The 18172-nt window shown below is 48.1% G+C and overlaps 1 protein-coding gene across 3 annotated transcripts in view; it reads right to left on the bottom strand.

Moving 5' to 3' along the window:
* Window positions 1-17963, bottom strand: part of COL20A1 (collagen type XX alpha 1 chain) — a 77535-nt gene extending 59572 nt beyond the window's left edge. The window contains exons 1-7 of one of the 3 annotated variants that reach the window (XM_090065045.1): window positions 17818-17956; window positions 15614-15769; window positions 11921-12008; window positions 5815-5925; window positions 2450-2593; window positions 1992-2144; window positions 1670-1870 (exon numbers count right to left, since the gene is read on the bottom strand). In XM_090065045.1, the coding sequence (XP_089921171.1) occupies window positions 1670-1870; window positions 1992-2144; window positions 2450-2593; window positions 5815-5925; window positions 11921-11996 (685 nt within the window). In that variant the 5' untranslated portion in view covers window positions 11997-12008; window positions 15614-15769; window positions 17818-17956. Of the gene's footprint in view, window positions 1-1669; window positions 1871-1991; window positions 2145-2449; window positions 2594-5814; window positions 5926-11920; window positions 12009-15613; window positions 15770-17817 lie in introns of all 3 variants that reach the window. The other 2 variants (XM_090065044.1, XM_090065046.1) reach the window with 2 other exon arrangements.
* Window positions 17964-18172: the final 209 nt, after the last annotated feature.

The raw sequence follows: 18172 nt of genomic DNA, 5'->3' as shown, positions 1-18172 counted from the left end.
CATGGGCTGGATGCATTCCTGCTGCATCCCCTGGAGCTGCCATGCGATTGCCAGAGGTTGGACTCGTCCCAGTGAACCGAACCCAGGCTTATAGCGATCCGTTGGGTTGGTTCCTCCCCAAAAATGTCCCCACCATCATCATTCCCTATTAAAGAGACTGAGGGAACAACAGAATTCAGCATCGCTGCTCTGTGTCCTCACTTTTATCAAGTGAGCGAACCTGAAGTCTAAGCCCAGCGAGGACAGGGCAGTTAATCGCTTTCCCATGAGTTAGATTAAATATGGAGGAGCCTGGGCTTTCTTTTCACCTCCTCACTTAGGTAAAAGCAAGGTGTCTTGCTAGGACGCTGCATTGTTGCAAGCTTGGCTGAAGAATACACTTTCTTTCTCTAGCAAAAAGACAACCTCAGAAGACCGGACAGAAACAGCAAAGGGAACAGGAGTTTGCTTCCAGTGGGATTTTGCATCCTTGGTGCCGTTTGTTGCATGCCCAGCCATTTCCCACTGTTTAAAGAGAACTGGAGACTGATCCCAATGTCCTTAAATGCACTGTTTTGTTCCCAGGCAGGCAAGGTCTTCTGGGTAGATGTGATCTCTTTTATTAAAACAACTGAGTAGTTGGAAAAAAGTTCTTAGCAAGCTTTCGAGCACAATCACCCTTCTTCAGGCATAAGAAGTCCCTGAGAAGGGGGCTCTCTGAGACTTCCTATGCCTGAAGAAGGGTGGCCGTGCACAAAAACTTGCCAAGTACTTTTTTTCCAGTGACTGTGTTGGTTTAATAAAAGAGATCACATCTACCCAAAGGATCTTGCCTGCCTATGTCCTTAGACCAAAACGGCTACAACCAGAAACCCCGCAACCTGGTTGTTCCTAGATAGTTGCTAAGATGCTGCTATCATGGGAGCTCTGATCTAGCCATCTAGGATGCGCTTATGGCCTCAGCACTGGAGGAGCTGAGTGTTTCCTGATCTTTTAATAACTGTATAGTCAGAATTACCCAGGGAAGTAGGAATGTATCTTCTAGATGGGAAAATAAGAGGACACAGAGAAGGCTTTACCCGAGCAGACTCCAAGTCCCAAGTTGGTGCCCTTACCACTGAATCATCCTTCCACCCCAGTATAAGTATGCTGATAGATCTGAGAACCAAGGTGCAAAACTCCCTTCCTTAGTGCCATTCAGTTCAACTCCATTGCTCAGCACACATGATCCTTTGCCTCAGGTGCCTGGTATATTTTTTTTTTCTACTTCAACTGTTTACTGAAGCTTTTTGATTAGAGAAAAATGAATGGAGAATAGTGAGTAATGAGAAAATGCCCTTTTTGGAAGAAATTTCTGGCCAAGTATCCACATTCGGACTATAGTTTCTGCCAGTCTGCAGTGTTGCAAACATTTTCAGCAATACATGGCAATCTTCCAAATAATGTCCCTATAGATAAAGATAAGGCAAATGATGCCTTCATTCTGGAGAGTATTGGTGGATGGGTGCAGGCTGGATGATTTGTCTCTGAGCTGGGTCTAGTGGGCAGACAACAATGAGATGCCTTAGAGACAGATAATAAACCAGAGATAAGGAATGACCCCTTTCTCGGGACTGTCAGGAAGAAATCACTCCTCTTTTGGCAGGAGGATCTGTATTTTAAAAGTCAGAGAGGTGTGTAAGAAACTCGCCTCTTCTTAATGTTTCCTTTGTGGGTTTTTCTTTGCTGAGATCTTCTCGCTCAGATTTTGTCTGGCCGTGCTGCGGTGTTTTCACGGTCGTCGGGGTTGCTTCTGTCATGCCTAACCCAGTGCTTGGCTTGCTCCGGGGTTTCTCACTTGAGCTCTTAGATACAGTGGCCTTCTGTCTCTTCTTTTCCGGCCTGTCCTTTGCTGCATTACAAATGATCACAGAGAGAAGGCCATTATCCCCAGCTATGTCATGTGTGCGAATGACACCCAACCCCTCCCCTCAACTGTTGCATATTGGCTGAGTGCATCACCTTGCACCCACCTGTCTGCGTGAAGGATTCACTCTGGGCCGGGGAAGATGTCTCTGGCTCCGGCTCAGTTGCTGTGTTTCCAAGCGAGGCGAGGCTCTTTTCTGGGCCAGTTGCTGTGTTCCTCCGGTTATTTCGAGCCTGAGAGAGGTTTTTCAGCTCTTCAACTGCAAAACCACAGTGGAAGGAGATGGTGACATTGCAAATGGGACCATAAACCTTGTAGCAGCCCGACTGGCTCCATGGACTGCAGACACTAGCTGATTTCCAGGCTCTCTCCCTTCTCCCCTCCATCTCCCTGCCCCCGACCAACACCGTCTTGCCCCCCACCCCTTAAGACACAATTGCACAAAAATCACACCCACTGAGGCCCATCTGCAGCCTGCATCCAAAAGCACCCAAGGGATTGACCGAGAGGACACCCACTCATGGGAGGCCAGCGGAGAAGGCAAGTGTCGCATGTGCCACTTACTCACAAATTTCCTCTTGGCAAACAGGGCTTCCTGCGAGCTGTTGAGCACATAGATGTGCAGAGTATATTCTTTTGTGGGGCTCAACCCCCCGACCGTGGCTTTCGGCGTTTTGGTTTTCAGCATGACTTCCTGCTCGGAGTCACCTGGGATGGAGAGATGGAGCAGAGAGACACGGTGGCTTGGACCGACTTCCTAGCTTTTAAATTTAAGGGGGGAGGGGGGGGCGGGAAATGACTGAAACGAAAAAGAAGCTGACATTTTGATCAACTGAGTTTGGGTTTTGGATCTGGTGGGTCAGGAAAATTGTCAGGCGTGTTAGATCTTTTCATCTGGGGACAAGCAAAGTGTTTCCGGTCCAGCCCCTGGACTTCTCATCAGCTTCACAAGGCGCTCCTGGGGGCCAGTCCGTCTGGAAATCAGGTCCTCGGCAGCTAAATGTTGGGTCCTCAGTACAGGAAGCTCTTCAGTATAGGCAACTGGTAATGAAATCCACCCCCAATGTGGCTTGCCCAAGGTCACAGAGGGAGCCTGTGGCAGAGCAGCTAGGACGTAGGTCTCCCAAGACCACAGTGGGTATGCCGCCCAGCACATCTTCCTCCTCTTCCTCTCAAAAAACCCCGGAGCAGACCCCATCACTCTGCAGTGCTAATGTGCATTTCAAGAAAGCCCATTAAAAGCATGGCCATGCATCCATCTCCGACACAGGGGAGTCTACGATCCCTCTACATGCCTCCCTGTTGTTGCAGTAAGGATGCCATTGGTGGGGCTGGAGGAAATGGCTTTGCCTAATTTCAAATGCACATGGACACGCTGGAGGGAAAATCCTGCTGGCCCACTCCTTCACTAGTGCAGGGTGCTGCTGTCATGGGAGCAGGCTGGAAGCAGACTAGAAAGGGGAGATCAGGCCGCAGTGGCGGCTGTGCTCCGGGCACTGTCAGCAGCTCCCAGTGCTGGTATTGCTAATGGAGCCGTCAGCAGCTTGGTGGTGGCACGTGGCTGCTCTGAGCAACTGCATAAGAGGCAAAAGCCCAAGGTGGCCACTGCCTGCCAGTCAGGGGCTGACAGGCTGGCATGGCATCTCCCTGCAGGGAGACTTCCCAGGCCCAATCCTTCTTCTTCTGGCTGCAGGGACTAGTGACCTCAAGCAAAGCAGTTTGTGACGCCATAGGACTCCATCCCAGCAGCATTATATCCCCAGGAAGTGCTCACTCGAGAAACACTGCCTCTGCTAGCTGCTACTTATGCATGGCCTTTCAGCTGGCGATGCAGAGCGATGGCACGTAGGCATCTGGCCCCGCTGTCATGCCGCTGGCCTCCTGCCTTTCCTGTACCAACATGCCAAGAAGCCGTGGAGCAGAGACAGCCCGACCAAGGAACAACCACAGAAATGGTATACATTTGCAAACGAGGCAGAGGGATGGGATTCAGTAACAAGAAACGCAGGTGCCTGCAGAGCTGTACGGACATGACCTGAAGTGCTTTAGGGGTAGAGTGGTCAAGTGTTTTCTGATGGGAGCATGACAGGGAGATGCCAGCTATTTTTTGGCGGGAGGACGGTGCCCGCAGCTCTCCTCATTCTCCCTCCCCAGCCACGGAGCAGGGTTTCATCAATGGTTTGTGATTGCTGCCTAATGGCACATGCATAGTCTGCAGGGTCCCAGAAGGGTCTCCCATCATGCAGGCCTCGGAGGAGCCGGGGAAGAGGGGTGAGAGGGGCTCAGCTCTGGCTCAGCCAACAGGGCGCACAGAGCTAAAAGCAGGATTGCACCTGCTTATCCATCAACGGGCAGGCACATGTGCCATCCTGGCTTCCCTGGACCTCCATGCCAGAGCCTGGGACAGGGACAGCCCTATTTGAAAGCCAGGTAGGAGTAAACTAAACTTCCTGCTAAACTAAACTATCTGCTTTGCTTTCCAGCCTGCTGTAGGTCAGGAGCAGAAGGCACCAGGCCAAAACAAAGCACTTTCCAGACTGCTCAGCCCCTACCTACATGGGGAAATGTGCCACTAATGGCAGGAACAGCCTGAGCTGCAACTTTGGGGGTGTCTGAGGAAGAAAAGGGAAATGTCCCACTCTCATTCAGGGACCTCACTGCTCATTCTCACTCTCATTCCTGCCTCACTGCTTGTCCTGTTGCACTGTTTTGCAAAAATGTTCAGGCAGAGAGATCCTGGGAGATGAGGGCATGCAGCGCCATGCAGGGTGAGGCCCAGGGAACTGGCCTGGTAATTAGTAGTTACCTTCTTACTCGGTTTGATTGCTCCACCATTTCCTATTACCTGTCACTTTTCCTGCTCTCCCTTACTGACGGACTCTCCCACTCTGCTCCTCACAAGATGCTCACTATCTCAGACTGCCCTGCACTTTCTGACATTGCTCCTCAAAGTAGACTCAGCTGCAATTCCTTTAGTATCTTGCCCCCTCACCCACACCCTTCCAGCATGTATAATCCCCTTTTCAGCACCTCATTAGGGGTCTGTAACAGGAATACCTGTGATTGCTACATCTAAAGCAAACAGCAGTAAAAGAATCTCAAAACATTTGACTGATTTGTATGAGCATTTAATCACGAGGAATTATTCTCCCCCACTAAAAGTGGCGCATCGCCTCTCGAAATCTTGGATCTCATCCATCTATATTTCACAAGCATGTTACTGGCTTAACTTTCTGGAATGACATGTCTGCATTTTTCTACATTTGATTAACCAAAGTAAAACCCTAGCAGCAGCTGAACCGTTTACAGTGTATATGTATTACCAGAGAGGCAATCTTGGTAAAGATGAAGAATTTTGTATCTACTTCTGTAGCCTGGTTCTGAGATGCTCATTCCTGGGATAGGTGCAGCCAAGGGGTATGTAGTTCCTGCAGAATTCGACCTAGCTGCTATGCTGCTTTTTAATCCCACTTCCCATCCCTGGCACTGCCAACCACACAGAGAAGCCTCCTACCCAGGTTTGGAGGTGCTTTAAAATGGGGCTAACTTTGTATTGTGCCACTTAGGTTTGACTAGATCGTGGCTTTGTGTGGACACTCATACCAGCTGAGGCTAACCCAAGTTCAAATTCAAGGAGGTGTGCTTCACAGCATTTCAATTCTGATGAATCAACTACCTTATTTTGTTTTACCCAAAAACACAGACAATTCCCGACCAGCATCAATTCTGTTCTCCAGGGAGGGTGAAGAAAATTATTGAGATTATCCCTAAAATAAATTGTGGCAGCCTCCCACTCGGTACCGCAGGGTGGCAATTCTAACAAAGAGCAAAGTGAAGGGGAAACTCATGATGCCCCATGATGTGTTCAGCCAAAAACTTCCTGCTAGCATTAATCTGCCAAATCCAACCCAGGTACCATAAGCACATACCTGCCATGGGCTTCACTCGAACCTTGTACCCATTGATGTTCCCTTCAGTCTCTTTCCATTTCATCTGTAACCTATCTTCAGACAGGACTGTCAGCTTTAACCGGCTTGACCCTGGAGGAGAAAGAGGAACATATGTTATCTCATGTCCAGAGTTGCCTCTGACAGCTAGACAGTCAGACAGACTTTGCCACTTAGTTTAGTGTGCGTGGTTTCCTTTGATTCTGGGAACTGAGGTCCTTTCAGCCAATTTTTTCTTCCCCTCGTCTCCTGGGGAATCTACTTGTCTCTTGTGGCTCCAGCTGGGCAGCACTTTCAGGAGTTAGACTTAAGCAGCGGAGGGTTTTTCACTCTCTTGCAACTCCATGCATCTTCGCAAACAGCAGGAATAGCCCAACTGGGAAGGGTAGAGCAAAGTTGCCTGTGTGGCCATCTTTGCAAGCCCTAGATTCAGAAGGCAACAATTCCCCATCCCCAGGCTTTTGTGCTAATGTGTGCTGCAGCCCCAGGGTATCCCCACATCCGCCGCTCTGGCGTCAGGAATGAATCAAAGCAACGGACTTCCGCTCATTGAAAAGTACCAACTATAACTCATTTGGGAGCTGCCAAGGCGCACTGAGATCATGGGCTCCATAACTCTGCAGAGGGAGAATTTCATAGGCAGCTCTGAGGCCAGCTGGAGTTAGAAATGCAAAGCCTGATAAAGTGTAAGTAATAGCCCCTGACAGGACCATAACTCACAAGCACCAGCATGCACCAGCCTCAAAACCTCCTGCTGCTGCAGAGAGTCAGCAAACTGAAAACCAAGAGAAAGAACAGCAGATTGGTAGAAAAGAAATGGATCTGTGGTGTGCTGGGCATGGGCACACTCCCACTCCCCTACTCTCCATTTCACAAAGGTTTCCTGGCTTGCGATTAGATCTGTAAAGACATGTGGCTCTTAAATGACTCTTAGCTCAAATGTACACAACAATGTACACATGGCCCACTTAAACATTTCCTTGTGATAGGAGGTAGAATGGAAACCAGAGGAATTTAGAGCCCTCAACTTTAACACATCACATAAAATGCAACTTGTTCAGCAGGTTTCCACCACAGCATCTCCAAAATGCAACGCGTGCAAACATATGCACACCACCTCCCACCTATTTTGCATTTGCTATTGGCATTGGTGCAAATGCCAACTAGTTACTGCTGGTATGCACGCAGACAACTGATGATAATGATTCATGCACATGATAACGAGAGCTGTGCAGACCATGAGCAAATTAGAAATGTGTTTAATTACATGCAGGATTTGCACACAGAAATGCTGTAACTGAAGACCAAAAGGCACTGAATTGTGTGTGAATCGTAGTTGTACGGACAATGGCCCATTTTGCAAATACAAGCATAGGCCTTTGCTCATTTTGCACGTTCAGATTAGAGAAGCTCACTGAAATGTGGGCAACAATTAATAATATTCCTGAGCTGTGACCACAGCACAGGTTTGACTCTCCCTTAGAAAGCTGTCTTGGAGCGTCTTTCCCCCTCCCTTCCTTTACATTGACCCACAGGCTCCTCCATTTTCAGCACGCATGTCTCATGCCCCGAGAACACAGCCCCGACCAAAGGTCTTTTTGCCATGTTGCCGAAACCCAACATCTGTGCCTTACCCTTTCATTTCAGAGACTTCCTGCAAACTTCTCCGCCTACAGACAACTATTTTGGGGGAACAAGGCTCAGATTCACATGTCGCCCAAGGCACAAAGAAAGGGGAAGAGATAAAAAGTGCAGGAGGGGAGTGCTGGGTGGGACTGGTCCCGGAGTCAAGTGTGAGAAGAAATGGTTAAAGGCGGTGGAACAATGGTGGGATTCAGACCCTGATGAAACACAGCGCTGTCTCTTGCTGGACACGTGCTGCCCAGCTTTTCAGCAGTTACTCTAGGACCCCAGAAGTTAAAAGGCAAAAATGTCTGCAGACAAATATGACAGCAACAAGGGTCTCTTCAGCAATATTCTATTCCAGTTGCAAATGAGGTCCTACGCCATGAAAGCCCCACTGTTCATCTACCCTATGTTGCATGTGCACTATTTGCTAGCGTAACCTCGGCTCTAAATGACTTGTAGTTACACCCAGACTCTCACTGGGTGCCCTTGGCTGGCTCCAGTCCGGAGCTTTCCCAGGATGAATATAGCTCCCTTTCAAATCCGGAAGCGTCTAAGAAACCCAAGCACTAGGCATTTATAAGGAAGATTATGGACCTGACAACCAGCACAAGTCTCCTTCATACAAGGGGAAGGTGCAAATGGCTGCAAAGGGGACGGTTACGAGCTGGCATGTCACAGAGGCTTTCTCTGTATCAGGCGTGTGGATAGGGGATCTGAGGACAGGTTCAAGGATGGCAGGTGCATACGAAACTACTCAAAACTACTGGTCTAATCCCATTGCTACTTGTCTTCCCAGAAGGTGACTTTCTAACAGACCTTGGTGTCATTTCCCTACATGCCGCACATTCTGGAGTTGCAGAGACCTGGGTTTTGATACTAGACACTGAATGCCACATGTAATCAATCCACTAATTACCAAAGCTCCTTTCTAAAGGAGCATTCAGGATATCTGACCAAAGCAGTCCTACAAATGATATGACACTGAGACAAACAGGATATGCTTTGATCTCGTCCAGGAGCAAGATCCCAGAGGCTTGGCAGCTCTTTCCATCCGTTGGATTTATTTCTCGCACTCTGCGAGAACAGCTGCAATATAACCCGCTCGCTACCTTGCATTTCAGCCTCCTTATGTCCCTACTGCTTCATGCATCCAGCAAAATAAGTATGAATGGAGACTGCCGTAAAAGATGTTCCTCCACATGCCAAGTGATACCATAGTCATGAGCTGTTTCAGGGATTCCCTCCAACAATTTTGGAGGGGCTCCGGTCCACCCCAAAGCACACAGAGAATTTTCTTTTTAAGTATCAAAAGTGTTTGAAGAAGATTGAGCATTCATCAAATTACTGCCATCGTTGCCTCTGATCATGCAACAAAGCATACAACCAATCAACGGGACTATTTGGGCAGCCGCCAGTTTTGCAAACCCAGCCTCGGGTATGAAGCTCACCTTGATTTTCTCCCTACTCCTTCATCAATTATCAGTGAGAAAATTTGTGAAACTCCTTGAACAGGCAAAAAAAGAATCGAATTTTCTCCTGGGGATGGGTTCCCTCTGCCATGTTAGTAGCAGCAATGCTATCATTGTAAGTAAAGGAAGGGAGTAAGGTTTTTTGTCACTTCTGTGCCCAAAAAGGCCCCTGAAAACTCCCACAAAACCCATGGATCACTTCTCATTTGCCTTCATCTTCCTTCTCCCACCACCTACGAAGGTCATCACAAAAAAGGGGGTCTTTAATAGGAGGTTTGACATCTACTTAGATGGGGTCATTTGAGCCTGGTTTTTCTCTCCTGCCCAGGGCAGGAGGTCGGACCTGATGATCTACAAGGTCCCTTCCGCCCCGCTTCTGTGAATCTATGAAAAAAAGCAGGCTCTTAAGGAAGTAGCTCTACTGTCCATCATTAACCCCACCACGTTCAGAGCAGTTCCCCTAAGCTTTGTATGTAGCCTGGCTGTGATTGCTCACACCATTAAAAGAAAAATCAATAGAAGTGAAAATAAGAGAGACCGCTGATGACTCTTGTCAACAGGAAGCAGAGGAATACATCATTGTGTAGCCTGGATCTATCTGGCACCTCTGGGTAACGAAGACCATTGGCCTCTGAGCCCCCTACCTTAGAAGGCCAGGGCTGTTGCTTTTGCATAGCAAAGATGGTGCAACTCGAGGGTGCAAACCATCACAAGTCCATGCGTGGACACCTGTATTGAGTGTATCTGTAAGCAACCTGCTGGACGCACTTTAGGAACCAAAGAGACCCCAGTGCTCCTCCTTCCTCTGCACTGAGACATGAAATGCCACCAGGCAAGCTGGCTCGACATTTTTAATGCTGCCATTTGTTTCAGGAAACCGGTTAGAGCAGCAGCAATCAGACACCTGTTAGGGGTAGTTGTCTAAAGAGTGAATTACCTGGCACCGAAATAATAACAGGGCTTTGTAACAACCAGGAAAAACTTTGCCTTCTGCCAAGGTAACTCAGACCTCGTCACCAGTCTGGCTGCTGATTGTTTTAAGAAAGCTGGTATAACCACCGTCATTCAGGGGCTTGGGATATGTGAACAGCAATCAGACTGCCCTTTCAGCCGTGCCTGTGCCTTGTTTCAAACCAAGGAGCTCCCAGCTGAACTGAGAAAGGCCTTCAGGGCTTACACTTGCCTCAGGTCTTCCAGGCATCCGAAACACAGGTTGGCTTCAATTATAGTTTACAGTGCACTGCTTGCTGAAAGATGCCTGGGTGCCAAACACAAAGCCATTTTAACAAATTATCACCTTTGTATTGGGCACAGAGACGTAGCCATCAGCCTCGCTGTCTGTGCAAATACCAGCATGGGAAATGTCAGATGTTTATGATTAAAACAGGCCTAATCATGATGGCATTTAAAAGAAATAAATAGGCATGACGGGAAGCCCATTGGCCCTGTTTCTTGCACCGAGATAAAAGTCAGGCCCTCAGTTACTTCTTGTGGTAACGAATTCCACAGACTAATCTTTTTTTGTGTGGAAAACATATTTCCTCCATTTCCGGATGCTCTCTCTGGGACTTTTTTTTTTTTTTTGGCGAAAATCTAACTAGTCTCAAAAAAGATACCACCTCTACAATGAGTCCTGAATGCTTTTTCCTCTAGACCAACATGTCTACAACCTGGATACCTCTCTGGAATGGGCAGTCAGATTCATCATGTATTGTTCAGAGCCGGGCTAATGACCCATCTTGAACTAAATCTGCCCACTAAATCTGCCCAACGTAAATACACTACGTTGTTGCAGTCTCTCCAGAAAGAGTCATCTCAGTGCACACCCAGGTGCATAACCCTTATCCCAGGTTAATCAAAAACCTAGCAAAGACATGCTCCAGACTAAAACACAGGCTTTGATTCAGGAAACAGGGACACCTCCTCCATCAGCAGCACCTGGCAATTTGCAAATGATATGAAAGACTCGTAACCACTTGTCACGATGGAGCACTGCGGAGCACATGGGAGGTTGCTAGAGATGTTTTCTGCTCAGGGTGAAATCTGGCCTGCAACACGAAGGGTGCATTGCCCAAAAAACCCCCTGGGAGAGCTTTTGTCCATATGCTGCAGTGCATCCCGCAGGGTATTCAGTAATAGTTATGGCACTCTCGCATCCCCCCTTTCACGCTTCAGTGCAGATCTACCTAGGTGCTAGAAGGCTGCTGCTCATGTGGGCTCTGCTCTCATAAGGACTGGGATATGCACAGGGCCGGTCCAGAAGAATTGCTGCCCTAGGCGAACTGTGTACCTCGGCGCCTCCGCTACCTCCGATACAGAGGAAAATAAGAAGTCTAGAATGACCTTTTACATGTACGTATTTGATACTCGAAATGAACAATACAACAATAAAAACAAAAAATTGGAATGGATTGTTTCACACTTGTCATTAACCTGGAGAGGTGACAAGCTAGGAGCTGCAATTCTAGCGACCGCTGCTCGGAGATCTTTGCAGAGGTCTTTCTCCCCTCACTGAAGCAAAGGTCTAGGATGGAGCCATAGCCGGCCGGGGCTCTTATTGAGAATGATGCTCCTGTTATTTTGTTCTGCATACAAATTTGGTGCCTCCCAAATTTTGGCACCCTGGGCGACCACCTAGTTCACTTAATGTTTGGACAGGCCCTGGATTTGCAATGGAAGAGGGAGGGGATAATCCTCTAACCTGCATCACAAAATGGGCACTCTTAAGGGCCTGATTTTGATTCCACTAACACCTGTGGAAACCAGGCTTTTCCCGTGCTCCCAGCTGTCACCCACATCAAAAAGTTTCCACTACCAGCGCCTATATTCCCTGGCTTGGTCTGGAGGCCAATTTCCAAAGTTACTGCCTGCCCGACAAACACAGAAGTGCTGCCAAGCCGAGTACAACCACATACATGGGCTCAGCCCAGGTAATACCCATTCCCTAAAACACTGCCCCTTTTAAAAGAGGTCAGAAGACAGCTTCTTACCTTGCCCATGCACTTGTCCCGCAACATGACTGGCCACGGTGATCCAGGCAAGAAAGACAGAACTGCAAATCAGCATGATGTCTTGGGCCTGGAAAAAGAGAAACATTTGGAAGAAAAAGGCATAGTAGGTCTCAACACCCCCCCCAAACCACATTCACCCTAAGGCCTCTGCTGACACCTTGCTGATGATACACAGGCACAAGCATGACCAGTCAGGAAGAGTTTACCATTTTGTTATAACCCAGAGTGCTTGCTCTGGGCCTGGTTTGATAGGCACTATTGTAGCGATCACCAGATTCAATAAATACAGGTATATGATGAATGAGAAGAATTAACAACAATGAATCCTATTGTAGAACAGCAGGCAACCTCTGCAGTCCCTCAGTTTCTCTAAGTAAAAGGTGCAACTCAACTGAGTGACTATATCCTAGTTCCCATCTCTTCTAAGTCAGGGAGCGTCTCTAAATTACTAATGTTATCACTACAACTATCATAAAGTTTCCATTGCTGCCTTCCAAAATAAATCTATTCTATCCTCTGGCCCATCACTAAATGCAATTCGATCAGGCTAGCTGAAAGCAGATTTTGGTCCTCCATATCTTTATGTCTTCTTGATTTAATTACAATTATTTTGCTCTTCCAGCACTGCAAAGCTCATACAGGTATGGAGAAAGGGTGGGTGCTATTGTGCTTCTCTTTAAGTCTTATCAGCAAAAAAAGAACCAGATTCCAGAACGGTTTGGGTATTTCTGAAAAATGAAGTGAGAAATAAGCATTTGCTGTCATCATGGCAAAACAGTGAAGCGCATTCCTCTCCTTTCCACTGCCGTTGCCGTTGCTGTGGATGAGGGCTTGCTGGGGAAACAGCTCCAGGCCTCCACCTACCTTCTTGCAAGGCTTCAGCTCATTTTCCCTTACAGAGTAGCCAACACAACCACCCTGCAAAAGCCTGCATGTCTGAATATTGAGCTTTCCCCCCTGGTATCAGTAAGGACCATCTTCTCATGGGTTTCTTGCACAGGCATTTTGTGGGTTTGCAGTCAGTTTAATTTTCCTTCTCCCTCCACAAAGCCCTCACGAGACAGGAGCAAAACACAAGGACGCACTGCTGCGTGGAAGGTTATGATGACTTCCCTGCCTTCAGAGCAATATAAAAGAAGAAACAAGCACAGCAAAAGGAAAGGGATAAATTAAATACACTACATTAGGCCAAAAAGCTGCATTATCTGAGGCCCTGCTCTTTCACTCGAATGGTTATTTTGGAGTTTGAACTCTTGGCACTTTCCAAACTCAACAGGCCAGTGGAGAGTTAAAACCCCCAGACTCTTTTTCGGGTTTTTAAACCTTTCTGGTTTAAAAGAAATAAAGTCAAAGCCCTTGCCATTTCTGTAGGTCCTATAAGAAAAACAAGCATCTTGATTCTGGGCTCCCCAGTGACACTGCTACGGGATAAATTGGCAGACCTGCTTCAGGCCAGCAAGGCCACTGCACAGGAGCTGAGATCCGCTGAACACAACCCCCCTCTTCTCCTGCACCCTGGCCTAAATTAGAGCTAAGGGTATGTCAATCCTGCTGCGGCGGCGGTGACCAACTCGCATGGTGACACGCCTGAGCTAGCTGCAAACACGCTGGCGTAGGTCCTGCTAGCCATACAGCTACAACAGAAGACCGAGGGGGATTGAATAGCAGCTTTCACCTCCCTGCAGGGGGTTGCAGAGAGGCTGGAGCTGGGCTGGTCTCCGTGGGGGCAGATGACAGAACAAGGAGCAATGGGCTCAAGCTGCAGCAAGGGAAGTTGAGGTTGGATACTAGGAAAAACTCTCTCACTTGAAAGACAGTAAAGCACAAGTTACCCAGAGAGGTTGTGGCCTCTCCATCTCTCCAGGTTTTGAAGCCCAGGCTGGACAAAACCTTGCCTGGGATGATGTAGTTGGGGCTGGTCCTGCTTTGGGCAGAGGGTTGGACTAGATGTGACCTCCTGAGGTCCCTCCCAACCTGCATTGTCTGTGATTCTAACATCACGGAGCTCAGCGTGGGCTGCAAACCCTGTGTTGAGCAGCGAGCTTTACACTCAGGCAGCCAGCCCCTGGGGAGCTTTGCACCAACACCTATTGGTGCCCAAACGAGCTCAAATGAGTCAGAAGGAGTGACTGCAGGGCAGACGTGCCATAAGCAGCCCATCCGCAGCTTGCTGTCCTAGTAACATCAATGGGCTGTGAAACAGGCCTCCTTCTATTCAGGACAATAGCGTTACACTACAGGGAAAACCTATTTAAGTGATGGAAACCTCAGACCCATTAGGATTTTGAGCTTGAAATATTTCTGCAGGCCTCGTGCGATGCACCACCAGCTTCTGTCATTTGCAAAGCGGTGCCATTCGTTCCCGCTGCTGTCGGCACAGACAGACTGAGCGCAGCGGTTCGGCCCTTCCGCCTACAGCCACATTTCAGCTCCATGCAAGATGATGAACAGGTATGAAATGGCTTCTGGCAACTTTCTATTACACTCCAATGTTATCAGCTGCTTCTTCATCAAAAAGCAAAACAAGAGGTCAGCCAAGAGTCTCATACATTTTTAACGGCCCCAAAGCCAGTGAGAATTAGTGGAGAGATGTGCAAGCCATAACCTAAAGCAGTCTCCCCCCCCACATCCACACCACCCGGTGTTATGTGAAATAACTACAATGAAACCTGAGAGCTTCCCTCATCCGAGGCTCTGGCTTTTCCTTTCATTTTGACACAGTTATATCATTTCCTTGGGAAAACAGATAAATTGAGCTTCTGAAATCATGGTCAGATGAAGACCAACCTTCGCATCAAAAAACCCAACGCAAAGTCTACGCTGCTTGTAAAGGCCTGGTACAAAGCAAGCACATTCTAGCTGTGCAAAAAGGCCTTGAAATAAGAATATTGCAGCAACCACCACCATTGCTCTGCGTTCACTTATACTCTCCCTGTAACTCTGCTAAAAAGTTCAGAGGCAAACCGGATGCCATCTGGAGGTACGATACTGAATTGTATCGGGTTGGAGTTTTTTTCCACTTTAGTGAAAATTAGGCCGAGTCTAAAGCCTATTGAAGTGAAGAGACGTATTCTCCCATTTAAATTCATGGACGCTAGCTCAAGCCCATTGTAAGGTTTGGATTCAGCCAGACAAGGTTCTTGGGATGGCCTGCCTACATCCTTAGACCAACACGGCTACAGCCAACAGCCCTGATTCAGCCAGAAGCTTTTACCTTGAAGCAAAGGGAAGAGGAATTTGAGTTACCAAGTATCGACTCAGGAAAACACCCAAGAAAAGTTCACGTGCGGCCTTGTGAGCTGGCTAGCACGGGCACCAGTGCTGAAGACACCTGGATCCTTCGTGTGTCTCTAGCACCCGCCTGCAAGTAACCTCGCTCCTCTGTGCCTCCTCCTCTGTAAAGCAGGGAAACCAGTGCCGATGTCCTCTTTCGACGTACCGCTGGGAAGCACGAGGTGTTATTGTGCTTGCGGCCCCAGCAAAGATGCCTATCCTAAGGGAGCGATGCTAAACGCCAAACCTCCCATGCAGTTCTACTGCAGTCGTGTCTTAATCGTTGCCATTGTCCGTCACGTAGCCAGTCAGCCGTGCGAGATGCAAGAGCACAGTGACTTCCCCCTGTCTGATGGCCCGCAGCCTCCAGCGGGCAGATTCCTTTCCCCTATTACTTACTCAGGGAAGGAATGCGCAGGCAGCATGTGGAGCACGCAGCGCCTATTTTCCAGTCACCGGGAATTCTTGCATGCAGCCATGTGTCACCTTTCAGAGCGGGTCTGAAGATCATGACTTATATGGTAACAACACCCATCAGGCTCACGGTGCAAGGTGCTGTACAAATGCATAGGGAGAAAAAGCACGGGACGAGTACAGCAAGATGCAACAAGTGCCCGCAGCAAATATAGGAGGAGGCTGAAACTAGCAGCAAAGATGTACCCACCAGCTGGGTAACCCACTCCCCTACCATTACATGCTTCTTTGAACAATACTTATTTACCCTTGCACCTTCTGCCCTAATTATTGCCCAGTCTTGGCTTTCTATCCTCCGCAAGGGTAGTGCTACATGAAGTTTCTGAGGCTGCAGTGGAAATTCTTCCGAAAAGGGAAAAATTCTTCTAAAAACAGGGTTGGGGGGCACGGAAATTTCTGCATCTCAGCTCAGATGACGGTAGACAACACAGAGGACCTTGGCTTAGTTGGGAAAAGATGATCCATTTATAGGGAGGGGACAGCAAGAAGAAAACCTGCCAAGGTGCTCCCAGCAGAAGCACACAGGTGAAGTTAGCAGTCCTGGCAGAGCAGGGATCCCCTTGGGATGGTGAAGCAATGGGGGACTATTAAGCTGTCTTTGTGGGTGCTTTCCCAAAACAGCCACCTGCCCTGGGGGCAGGTGACATCCCCGGGTGACAGGTGACTTAGAGCTGGAATATTAGTTAGGCTTTTAAAAAAGTACTTGGGAAAAGGGGTGGCAAAGCGATGCTCAGGAATGGTTTGAACTCTTTTTTGGTAGCTTGCGTGTGTCAAAATCAAAACCGATTCCTCAAAACCCAAACTTCTTAAGGAAAAAAGAGATCAGGTTTGATGAATTTCGCTACTCAAAGTTTTGGGGGGAAAAAAAATTAAATTCTCAAAAGGCTGATTTTTGGGCAGCTTCCCTGCCCCCAAAATGACATTTTGGAATTTCAACCAGGGTAAAACCCAAGTTACAGTGACAGCATCAAAAATTAGAACAAAACCGTTGCAAGCAAGCACTCCCAAATGTCGTTTCGGACGGGGTTGAACCCTGCCTACACAGGGAGTACTCACCCCAGCTCATGGGTTTTCAAAACTAGAACTATTTTCTTAGCCGAGATCAGCAGTTCCCAACCCTGGGGCCGTGACCCCATTTGGGGTCGCAACAATGAAAAATGGAGTCTCAAAGATGCTTGACAGTGTCAACCGATTATGATGAACATGCTTCCCATTTATAAATACGCAGCAATAAATGCATTTAATAGCTGTTTTAGACTTTGTAGTCAGTGCTGATTTTTACCTCTAAAAAGAAGGTCAAATGATTTTAAATGTTTTAAATGAAAAATATAGCAACCATAAACACTGCCATGCCTTATTTATGACTTGTTGATCTTGTCTGCATCATTTTGGGGTGGCAAAACTTTTCCAAGGTTTAAATGGGGTCTTGCTGAAGGAAAGGTTGGGAAGCCCTGGTCTAGATGATCCCTGAAGGCAAGGACCACAGGAAGCCATTGCGTCTAGTGGTTCAAAGTCACCATATAAATAGGCAAGTAAATCAGCCTGGGAATTTCCCCCAGCACAGCCAGGTTCAGTATCACCAACTTGGTGCAGGGACACGGCATATAAGGAGGTGAAAAAACAGCCCAACCGACCACAACCATCATCAGACTTTCATCTCCAAGCTTACAAAACTTTCTAATTACTTTGCTCCCTGGAAGAAATCCCCTCTCCACCCCGCCACCCCCAACTCCCTCCAGGGCTTCATACTGCAGAAGTCACCGCAAAACAAAACCACACTGTTTCCAGTGTCCTCCAGCCTCTGCAGAAATCAGTTCCTCTCCACAAAACACTCGATAAACGCAGGTCTGTAACAGAGTTACTTGGTCTTCAAGTGATCAACACTTTCAACTTTTGGACCTTCTTGCCACTGAGTTGGGACGGTACAAACCCACCGTGCTTAGCAGGGAGTTTCATGTAGTTTGCAGGTCTAGAAATGTTCCTTACTCCAGGGAGAGGTGGGGAAACAAGCCAAAAAACCCCCCAAAAAACCCAACAGCCCCATGCACCCCAAAGCAACAAAGCCCCAAGCAGCGCAGAGAAACCTGAGCACCCGGATTCCCAAACCTGCACGTGGATCTGTCACAAACCTTTGCCTTTCAAGCCTGTTTTCCCTGAAGTAGGCTGGGGAGGCAGGAAGAAGCCGACTACATTCTTGATCTCCGAGAAGGGGAGCAAGCGCCTTGCCTGGCTCTTGGAGGGTTTTGAAAGATTTCTAGCCCAGACGTCACAACTGCCGAGAGAGAGAGAGACCGAGAGAGAGTACAGCTGGTTCCCCCGCTCCCCTCTCACCACCAACGTGTAGAGCGCTGCTTCAAACACCAGCAGCTGCCTGGGGCTTAGGAAAAATAGTTGGTTAAATAAAGATGTAGTCTACACAAAAAACCCACACACGCTTCTGCAAATCTTATTGATTTTGTTCATCCTGCTGGGAAGCTCACCTAT

Source organism: Crocodylus siamensis, chromosome 10 (genome assembly GCF_052110815.1).
Source record: "Crocodylus siamensis isolate JL-2025a chromosome 10, ASM5211081v1, whole genome shotgun sequence".
Taxonomy (NCBI): Eukaryota; Metazoa; Chordata; order Crocodylia; family Crocodylidae; genus Crocodylus; species Crocodylus siamensis.
The sequence above is the reverse complement of the archived record's forward strand: the minus strand, read 5'-3'. Positions and strand labels throughout refer to the sequence as shown.